General features: G+C 24.6%; 1 protein-coding gene across 1 annotated transcript; it reads right to left on the reverse strand.

Moving 5' to 3' along the window:
- Nucleotides 1-283: 283 nt before the first annotated feature.
- On the reverse strand, nt 284-2,080 carry LOC141392190 (uncharacterized). Its single transcript, XM_073965145.1, has one exon. It carries the CDS (start codon nt 2,078-2,080, stop codon nt 284-286), a length of 1,797 nt encoding a protein of 598 aa, XP_073821246.1.
- Nucleotides 2,081-11,906: the final 9,826 nt, after the last annotated feature.

The following is an 11,906-nucleotide window of genomic DNA, read 5'->3' on the forward strand; positions in this document are numbered from 1 at the left end:
TGTATTACAAACGGAATGACAAATTTAATTATACCATCCATAATTTGGTGGAGGGTATAAAACTACCTCACATATATATATTTGTTAATCAAAAGTCACCATGCACCAACAATTCTCCATCAAAAATTTGTTTAAAAAATATACAAATTTCAGCGTTGAAAGAATAGCTTCATTTTTTCATCAGGTTAAACCAAATAAATATTCGATTTTTTTTACAATTTATTCATTTAATTTTATAAATTAAAAGAAAATTAAAGTTATACATCTTTAACAACCACAAAATTCAATAACAATAAAATGCGTCATCGAACCCGGGAAACGACCTTAAAAACCAAAACAAATAATAATTTGCAAATCTTGCCATAGGATCATTAATACAGAATAATTGCACTATATTAACAAAGAATAATTTTCGCCATGGTATCGAAGTAAATTCAGGTTGCAACAAATCTTCTGGCTGGTGATTTAAATAGGCATAATAGGCCACAGAAACTGGTCCTAAAACTCGGTCATGATTCACATGATTGTAATTGTAACCCATTTTAACGATCCAAGGCAGGTAAGCTGGGGTATATAAAATATTCTCTGCCAATAAATAACCCAATTTAGAAAACTTGAAAATCGGATGTAAATCAGCGTGATAAATTGGTGGTTGTAGAGTACCAAATGGTAATATTAACATGCTACGTTTTGCATCGTAAAATGGTGTAGAGGAAGAACCAATTTCACTATCATTTGAATACATGACGTGGGTCCGATATTGAGAACTTTTCCATGATACAGCCATTCTATGTCGCAGCAAGTGGACATGATTGAAGTAGTAATTATTGGGTTGTAGCTGAGGGATATCTGCAAATAGTGGTCGAACATATGTGTGGCGTACAGTTCGCGGTTGATTGCCAACATTTATTGAGGTTTTGTTAATGTGTGCGAGTAAATCCTCAATATTTAAATATTCCGATTTATTATCTTCCAGCAGCTTTTTAAGACTCTCACGTATTTGATGAAATATCATTTTTATATCGGAATATTTATTCTTTACATTTAGTTCGTAGATTTTTGAATAATACAAAAATGTTAAAGGTAATTCAAAGTCGTGACGCACCACTTTTATGCAATCCAATTTCGTGTTTGCACCGGTTCCCTGTTCCCCAATCAAATGTTGCAACAAATGCAGCATAATAAGATTGCATACGTTTTCCTTTTCATTAGCACTGCTTATCTTTGTTTGTATAAATTTGAAATAATCTATATTGGATATTTTGAATGTAGCATTTGTTATGTGATTTTGAATTCCACTACTTTGGATATATTTATTTAAACTTGGATGGAAATCTTGAATATCATGATAGGTCGGAGGCTTCTTTTGTGATGAATACATCTTGTATGCACTATGCCATGTCCATTGAACTGAGTACAGCTGCCATAATTTATCACTGGCCTCATCTTCAGACAAACCCAATAATTTAAGTTTATCTTTCACATTAACCATGTCTAAGAGGTTTGCCTCGGGTGGCGTCAATATAACCATATTTTCATATATTTCTGGTTTTATAACGACATGCTTTAAGCCATACCTCCATAAACGGCCCAGCAACTCGTACACATCAAATTCTTCAGCAGGCCACTGTTTTCCAACATTTTCTTTATGCAACTTCCACAATAAAGGCCATTCTAAATTTTTACCCGGTTTTATAATGTCCAGATAGCCACGGTATGAATTCCTACGGTCACCTGTATTAATACACGATTGATAATAAACCAAGGTTTTGTTGAAAAAATCCTCTTGTAAAAACGCTTCATCTATAGTTTCTAAAATTCGTATTAATTCCATATTATATTTGTAATCAACCATTTCTTTGGCACTTGTATAATTGCCACTCTGCGAAGACCATTTGCCACATGCATATTCGTAAAAATTTTCACATGGATTCCACATTTTATTAATAGATGATTTTATTTGTTCCAATTGAAGGCAATTTGCATTCGAAAAATTGGCTGGACATTCTTCACCAGCTCGAATAGGGTTTAGCAATAAAATATCCACAAAAAACACAACATATTTGAGTCTGGCTAACATTATGATACATCAAAGATTCTAAAATTGTTTTTCAATTTTTAAATTAATTTTAAATTTAAGAAACGAATTAAACGATTAGCAGCCAAGCAAAAAAACTAACTGAAACACGATTTAAGTTTATATTTAAAAAAATAGTTATCGCCACATTTGCTGCAGATAAGACATATGATGACAGTTTTTGGGATTCCTCATCTTTTAGATTTGATTGTTTTTGTCGTGGATGTTTGTTATCAGAAAAAATCCACGTTTATTGATGTGATTATCGATTAAAAAAATTCTTTAAAAAATCCAGAGTTTATTATTTAGATGGTCGATGAAAAAATATTCTTTGAAAAATCCACGTTTATTAGTCGGATGGTCGATGAAAAAATATCCTTGAAAAATCCACGTTTATTGGTCAGATGTTCGATGAACAATTTTTTAAAAAATCCAGAGATTATTATTCCGATGGTCGATGAAAAAATTCTTTAAAAATCCACATTTATTTTGATGATGAATGCAGAAAAAATATTCTTTAAAAAATCCACGTTTATTTTGATGATGAATGCAGAAAAAATATTCTTTAAAAAATCCACGTTTATTTTGATGATGAATGCAGAAAAAATATTCTTTAAAAAATCCACGTTTATTTTGATGATGAATGCAGAAAAAATATTCTTTAAAAAATCCACGTTTATTTTGATGATGAATGCAGAAAAAATATTCTTTAAAAAATCCACGTTTATTTTGATGATGAATGCAGAAAAAATATTCTTTAAAAAATCCACGTTTATTTTGATGATGAATGCAGAAAAAATATTCTTTAAAAAATCCACGTTTATTTTGATGATGAATGCAGAAAAAATATTCTTTAAAAAATCCACGTTTATTTTGATGATGAATGCAGAAAAAATATTCTTTAAAAAATCCACGTTTATTTTGATGATGAATGCAGAAAAAATATTCTTTAAAAAATCCACATTTATTTTGATGATGAATGCAGAAAAAATATTCTTTAAAAAATCCACGTTTATTTTGATGATGAATGCAGATAAAATATTCTTTAAAAAATCCACGTTTATTTTGATGATGAATGCAGAAAAAAATATTCTTTAAAAAATCCACGTTTATTTTGATGATGAATGCAGAAAAAATATTCTTTAAAAAATCCACGTTTATTTTGATGATGAATGCAGAAAAAATATTCTTTAAAAAATCCACGTTTATTTTGATGATGAATGCAGAAAAAATATTCTTTAAAAAATCCACGTTTATTTTGATGATGAATGCAGAAAAAATATTCTTTAAAAAATCCACATTTATTTTGATGATGAATGCAGAAAAAATATTCTTTAAAAAATCCACGTTTATTTTGATGATGAATGCAGATAAAATATTCTTTAAAAAATCCACGTTTATTTTGATGATGAATGCAGAAAAAAATATTCTTTAAAAAATCTACGTTTATTTTGATGATGAATGCAGAAAAAATATTCTTTAAAAAATCCACGTTTATTTTGATGATGAATGCAGAAAAAATATTCTTTAAAAAATCCACGTTTATTTTGATGATGAATGCAGAAAAAATATTCTTTAAAAAATCCACGTTTATTTTGATGATGAATGCAGAAAAAATTTTCTTTAAAAAATCCACGTCTATTTTGATGATGAATGCAGAAAAAATATTCTTTAAAAAATCCACGTTTATTTTGATGATGAATGCAGAAAAAATATTCTTTAAAAATCCACGTTTATTTTGATGATGAATGCAGAAAAAATATTCTTTAAAAAATCCACGTTTATTTTGATGATGAATGCAGAAAAAATATTCTTTAAAAAATCCACGTTTATTTTGATGATGAAGCAGAAAAAAATATTCTTTAAAAAATCTACGTTTATTTTGATGATGAATGCAGAAAAAATATTCTTAAAAAAATCCACGTTTATTTTGATGATGAAGCAGAAAAAAATATTCTTTAAAAAATCCACGTTTATTTTGATGATGAATGCAGAAAAATATTCTTTAAAAAATCCACATTTATTTTGATGATGAATGCAGAAAAAATATTCTTTAAAAAATCCACGTATATTTTGATGATGAATGCAGAAAAAATATTCTTTAAAAAATCCACGTTTATTTTGATGATGAATGCAGAAAAAATATTCTTTAAAAAATCCACGTTTATTTTGATGATGAATGCAGAAAAAATATTCTTTAAAAAATCCACGTTTATTTTTGATGATGAATGCAGAAAAAATATTCTTTAAAAAATCCACGTTTATTTTGATGATGAATGCAGAAAAAATATTCTTTAAAAAATCCACGTTTATTTTGATGATGAATGCAGAAAAAATATTCTTTAAAAAATCCACGTTTATTTTGATGATGAATGCAGAAAAATATTCTTTAAAAAATCCACGTTTATTTTGATGATGAATGCAGAAAAAATATTCTTTAAAAAATCCACGTTTGATGAATGCAGAAAAAATATTCTTTAAAAATCCACGTTTGATGAATGCAGAAAAATATTCTTTAAAAAATCCACGTTTATTTTGATGATGAATGCAGAAAAAATATTCTTTAAAAAATCCACGTTTATTTTGATAATGAATGCAGAAAAAATATTCTTTAAAAAATCCACGTTTATTTTGATGATGAATGCAAGAAAAAATATTCTTTAAAAATCCACGTTTATTTTGATGATGAATGCAGAAAAAATATTCTTTAAAAAATCCACGTTTATTTTGATGATGAATGCAGAAAAAATATTCTTTAAAAAATCCACGTTTATTTTGATGATGAATGCAGAAAAAAATATTCTTTAAAAAAATCCACGTTTATTTTGATGATGAATGCAGAAAAATATTCTTTAAAAAATCCACGTTTATTTTGATGATGAATGCAGAAAAAATATTCTTTAAAAAATCCACGTTTATTTTGATGATGAAGCAGAAAAAAATATTCTTTAAAAAATCTACGTTTATTTTGATGATGAATGCAGAAAAAATATTCTTAAAAAAATCCAGGTTTATTTTGATGATGAAGCAGAAAAAAATATTCTTTAAAAAATCTACGTTTATTTTGATGATGAATGCAGAAAAAATATTCTTAAAAAAATCCACGTTTATTTTGATGATGAATGCAGAAAAAATATTCTTTAAAAAATCCACATTTATTTTGATGATGAATGCAGAAAAAATATTCTTTAAAAAATCCACGTTTATTTTGATGATGAATGCAGAAAAAATATTCTTTAAAAAATCCACGTTTATTTTGATGATGAATGCAGAAAAAATATTCTTTAAAAAATCCACGTTTATTTTGATGATGAATGCAGAAAAAATATTCTTTAAAAAATCCACGTTTATTTTGATGATGAATGCAGAAAAAATATTCTTTAAAAAATCCACGTTTATTTTGATGATGAATGCAGAAAAAATATTCTTTAAAAAATCCACGTTTATTTTGATGATGAATGCAGAAAAAATATTCTTTAAAAAATCCACGTTTATTTTGATGATGAATGCAGAAAAAATATTCTTTAAAAAATCCACGTTTATTTTGATGATGAATGCAGAAAAAATATTCTTTAAAAAATCCACGTTTATTTTGATGATGAATGCAGAAAAATATTCTTTAAAAAATCCACGTTTATTTTGATGATGAATGCAGAAAAAATATTCTTTAAAAAATCCACGTTTATTTTGATGATGAATGCAGAAAAAATATTCTTTAAAAAATCCACGTTTATTTTGATAATGAATGCAGAAAAAAATATTCTTTAAAAAATCCACGTTTATTTTGATGATGAATGCAGAAAAAATATTCTTTAAAAAATCCACGTTTATTTTGATGATGAATGCAGAAAAAATATTCTTTAAAAAATCCACGTTTATTTTGATGATGAATGCAGAAAAAATATTCTTTAAAAAATCCACGTTTTATTTTGATGATGAATGCAGAAAAAAATATTCTTTAAAAAATCCACGTTTATTTTGATGATGAATGCAGAAAAAATATTCTTTAAAAAATCCACGTTTATTTTTGATGATGAATGCAGAAAAAATATTCTTTAAAAAATCCACGTTTATTTTGATAATGAATGCAGAAAAAATATTCTTTAAAAAATCCACGTTTATTTTGATGATGAATGCAGAAAAAATATTCTTTAAAAAATCCACGTTTATTTTGATGATGAATGCAGAAAAAATATTCTTTAAAAAATCCACGTTTATTTTGATGATGAATGCAGAAAAAATATTCTTTAAAAAATCCACGTTTATTTTGATGATGAATGCAGAAAAAATATTCTTTAAAAAATCCACGTTTATTTTGATGATGAATGCAGAAAAAATATTCTTTAAAAAATCCACGTTTATTTTGATAATGAATGCAGAAAAAATATTCTTTAAAAAATCCACGTTTATTTTGATGATGAATGCAGAAAAAATATTCTTTAAAAAATCCACGTTTATTTTGATGATGAATGCAGAAAAAATATTCTTTAAAAAATCCACGTTTATTTTGATGATGAATGCAGAAAAAATATTCTTTAAAAAATCCACGTTTATTTTGATGATGAATGCAGAAAAAATATTCTTTAAAAAATCCACGTTTATTTTGATGATGAATGCAGAAAAAATATTCTTTAAAAAATCCACGTTTATTTTGATGATGAATGCAGAAAAAATATTCTTTAAAAAATCCACGTTTATTTTGATGATGAATGCAGAAAAAATATTCTTTAAAAAATCCACGTTTATTTTGATAATGAATGCAGAAAAAATATTCTTTAAAAAATCCACGTTTATTTTGATGATGAATGCAGAAAAAATATTCTTTAAAAAATCCACGTTTATTTTGATGATGAATGCAGAAAAAATATTCTTTAAAAAATCCACGTTTATTTTGATGATGAATGCAGAAAAAATATTCTTTAAAAAATCCACGTTTATTTTGATGATGAATGCAGAAAAAATATTCTTTAAAAAATCCACGTTTATTTTGATGATGAATGCAGAAAAAATATTCTTTAAAAAATCCACGTTTATTTTGATGATGAATGCAGAAAAAATATTCTTTAAAAAATCCACGTTTATTTTGATGATGAATGCAGAAAAAATATTCTTTAAAAAATCCACGTTTATTTTGATGATGAATGCAGAAAAAATATTCTTTAAAAAATCCACGTTTATTTTGATGATGAATGCAGAAAAAATATTCTTTAAAAAATCCACGTTTATTTTGATGATGAATGGAGAAAAAATATTCTTTAAAAAAATCCACGTTTATTTTGATGATGAATGCAGAAAAAATATTCTTTAAAAAATCCACGTTTATTTTGATGATGAATGCAGAAAAAATATTCTTTAAAAAATCCACGTTTATTTTGATAATGAATGGAGAAAAAATATTCTTTAAAAAATCCACGTTTATTTTGATGATGAATGCAGAAAAAATATTCTTTAAAAAATCCACGTTTATTTTGATGATGAATGCAGAAAAAATATTCTTTAAAAAATCCACGTTTATTTTGATGATGAATGCAGAAAAAATATTCTTTAAAAAATCCACGTTTATTTTGATGATGAATGGAGAAAAAATATTCTTTAAAAAATCCACGTTTATTTTGATGATGAATGCAGAAAAAATATTCTTTAAAAAAATCCACGTTTATTTTGATGATGAATGCAGAAAAAATATTCTTTAAAAAATCCACGTTTATTTTGATGATGAATGCAGAAAAAATATTCTTTAAAAAATCCACGTTTTATTTTGATGATGAATGGAGAAAAAATATTCTTTAAAAAATCCACGTTTATTTTGATGATGAATGCAGAAAAAATATTCTTTAAAAAATCCACGTTTATTTTGATGATGAATGCAGAAAAAATATTCTTTAAAAAATCCACGTTTATTTTGATGATGAATGCAGAAAAAATATTCTTTAAAAAATCCACGTTTATTTTGATGATGAATGCAGAAAAATATTCTTTAAAAAATCCACGTTTATTTTGATGATGAATGCAGAAAAAATATTCTTTAAAAAATCCACGTTTATTTTGATGATGAATGCAGAAAAAATATTCTTTAAAAAATCCACGTTTATTTTGATGATGAATGCAGAAAAAATATTCTTTAAAAAATCCACGTTTATTTTGATGATGAATGCAGAAAAAAATATTCTTTAAAAAATCCACGTTTATTTTGATGATGAATGCAGAAAAAATATTCTTTAAAAAATCCACGTTTATTTTGATGATGAATGCAGAAAAAATATTCTTTAAAAAATCCACGTTTATTTTGATGATGAATGCAGAAAAAAATATTCTTTTAAAAAATCCACGTTTATTTTGATGATGAATGCAGAAAAAATATTCTTTAAAAAATCCACGTTTATTTTGATGATGAATGCAGAAAAAATATTTCTTTAAAAAATCCACGTTTATTTTGATGATGAATGCAGAAAAAATATTCTTTAAAAAATCCACGTTTATTTTGATGATGAATGCAGAAAAAATATTCTTTAAAAAATCCACGTTTATTTTGATGATGAATGCAGAAAAAATATTCTTTAAAAAATCCACGTTTATTTTGATAATGAATGCAGAAAAAATATTCTTTAAAAAATCCACGTTTATTTTGATAATGAATGCAGAAAAAATATTCTTTAAAAAATCCACGTTTATTTTGATGATGAATGCAGAAAAAATATTCTTTAAAAAATCCACGTTTATTTTGATGATGAATGCAGAAAAAATATTCTTTAAAAAATCCACGTTTATTTTGATGATGAATGCAGAAAAAATATTCTTTAAAAAATCCACGTTTATTTTGATGATGAATGCAGAAAAAATATTCTTTAAAAAATCCACGTTTATTTTGATGATGAATGCAGAAAAAATATTCTTTAAAAAATCCACGTTTATTTTGATGATGAATGCAGAAAAAATATTCTTTAAAAAATCCACGTTTATTTTGATGATGAATGCAGAAAAAATATTCTTTAAAAAATCCACGTTATTTTGATGATGAATGCAGAAAAAATATTCTTTAAAAAATCCACGTTTATTTTGATGATGAATGCAGAAAAAATATTCTTTAAAAAATCCACGTTTATTTTGATGATGAATGCAGAAAAAATATTCTTTAAAAAATCCACGTTTATTTTGATGATGAATGCAGAAAAAATATTCTTTAAAAAATCCACGTTTATTTTGATGATGAATGCAGAAAAAATATTCTTTAAAAAATCCACGTTTTATTTTGATGATGAATGCAGAAAAAATATTCTTTAAAAAATCCACGTTTATTTTGATGATGAATGCAGAAAAAATATTCTTTAAAAAATCCACGTTTATTTTGATGATGAATGCAGAAAAATATTCTTTAAAAATCCACGTTTATTTTGATGATGAATGCAGAAAAAATATTCTTTAAAAAATCCACGTTTATTTTGATGATGAATGCAGAAAAAATATTCTTTAAAAAATCCACGTTTATTTTTGATGATGAATGCAGAAAAAATATTCTTTAAAAAATCCACGTTTATTTTGATGATGAATGCAGAAAAAATATTCTTTAAAAAATCCACGTTTATTTTGATGATGAATGCAGAAAAAATATTCTTTAAAAAATCCACGTTTATTTTTGATGATGAATGCAGAAAAAATATTTCTTTAAAAAATCCACGTTTATTTTGATGATGAATGCAGAAAAATATTCTTTAAAAATCCACGTTTATTTTGATGATGAATGCAGAAAAAATATTCTTTAAAAAATCCACGTTTATTTTGATGATGAATGCAGAAAAAATATTCTTTAAAAAATCCACGTTTATTTTGATGATGAATGCAGAAAAAATATTCTTTAAAAAATCCACGTTTATTTTGATAATGAATGCAGAAAAAATATTCTTTAAAAAATCCACGTTTATTTTGATGATGAATGCAGAAAAATATTCTTTAAAAAATCCACGTTTATTTTGATGATGAATGCAGAAAAAATATTCTTTAAAAAATCCACGTTTATTTTGATGATGAATGCAGAAAAAATATTCTTTAAAAAATCCACGTTTATTTTGATAATGAATGCAGAAAAATATTCTTTAAAAAATCCACGTTTATTTTGATGATGAATGCAGAAAAAATATTCTTTAAAAAATCCACGTTTATTTTGATGATGAATGCAGAAAAAATATTCTTTAAAAAATCCACGTTTATTTTGATGATGAATGCAGAAAAAATATTCTTTAAAAAATCCACGTTTATTTTGATGATGAATGCAGAAAAAATATTCTTTAAAAAATCCACGTTTATTTTGATGAATGAATGCAGAAAAAATATTCTTTAAAAAATCCACGTTTATTTTGATGATGAATGCAGAAAAATATTCTTTAAAAAATCCACGTTTATTTTGATGATGAATGCAGAAAAAATATTCTTTAAAAAATCCACGTTTATTTTGATGATGAATGCAGAAAAAATATTCTTTAAAAAATCCACGTTTATTTTGATGATGAATGCAGAAAAAATATTCTTTAAAAAATCCACGTTTATTTTGATGATGAATGCAGAAAAATATTCTTTAAAAAATCCACGTTTATTTTGATGATGAATGCAGAAAAAAATATTCTTTAAAAAATCCACGTTTATTTTGATGATGAATGCAGAAAAATATTCTTTAAAAAATCCACGTTTATTTTGATGATGAATGCAGAAAAAATATTCTTTAAAAAATCCACGTTTATTTTGATGATGAATGCAGAAAAAATATTCTTTAAAAAATCACGTTTATTTTGATGATGAATGCAGAAAAATATTCTTTAAAAATCCACGTTTATTTTTGATGATGAATGCAGAAAAAATATTCTTTAAAAAATCCACGTTTATTTTGATGATGAATGCAGAAAAATATTCTTTAAAAAAATCCACGTTTATTTTGATGATGAATGCAGAAAAAATATTCTTTAAAAAATCCACGTTATTTTGATAATGAATGCAGAAAAAATATTCTTTAAAAAATCCACGTTTATTTTGATGATGAATGCAGAAAAAATATTCTTTAAAAAATCCACGTTTATTTTGATGATGAATGCAGAAAAAATATTCTTTAAAAAATCCACGTTTATTTTGATAATGAATGCAGAAAAAATATTCTTTAAAAAATCCACGTTTATTTTGATGATGAATGCAGAAAAAATATTCTTTAAAAATCCACGTTTATTTTGATGATGAATGCAGAAAAAATATTCTTTAAAAAAATCCACGTTTATTTTGATGATGAATGCAGAAAAAATATTCTTTAAAAAAATCCACGTTTATTTTGATGATGAATGCAGAAAAAATATTCTTTAAAAAATCCACGTTTATTTTGATGATGAATGCAGAAAAAATATTCTTTAAAAATCCACGTTTATTTTGATGATGAATGCAGAAAAAATATTCTTTAAAAAATCCACGTTTATTTTGATGATGAATGCAGAAAAAAATATTCTTTAAAAAATCCACGTTTATTTTGATGATGAATGCAGAAAAAATATTCTTTAAAAAATCCACGTTTATTTTGATGATGAATGCAGAAAAAAATATTCTTTAAAAAATCCACGTTTATTTTGATGATGAATGCAGAAAAATATTCTTTAAAAAATCCACGTTTATTTTTGATGATGAATGCAGAAAAAATATTCTTTAAAAAATCCACGTTTATTTTTGATGATGAATGCAGAAAAAATATTCTTTAAAAATCCACGTTTATTTTGATGATGAATGCAGAAAAAATATTCTTTAAAAAATCCACGTTTATTTTGATGATGAATGCAGAAAAAAATATTCTTTAAAAAAATCC

This window comes from Musca autumnalis, unplaced genomic scaffold (assembly GCF_047663935.1).
Source record: "Musca autumnalis isolate F117 unplaced genomic scaffold, ASM4766393v1 scaffold_2, whole genome shotgun sequence".
Classification (NCBI taxonomy): domain Eukaryota; kingdom Metazoa; phylum Arthropoda; class Insecta; order Diptera; family Muscidae; genus Musca; species Musca autumnalis.

Bases quoted from the DNA above. Each gene is read 5' to 3' on its own strand.
- LOC141392190 (XM_073965145.1), bottom strand. From the start codon at position 2,080: ATGTTAGCCAGACTCAAATATGTTGTGTTTTTTGTGGATATTTTATTG.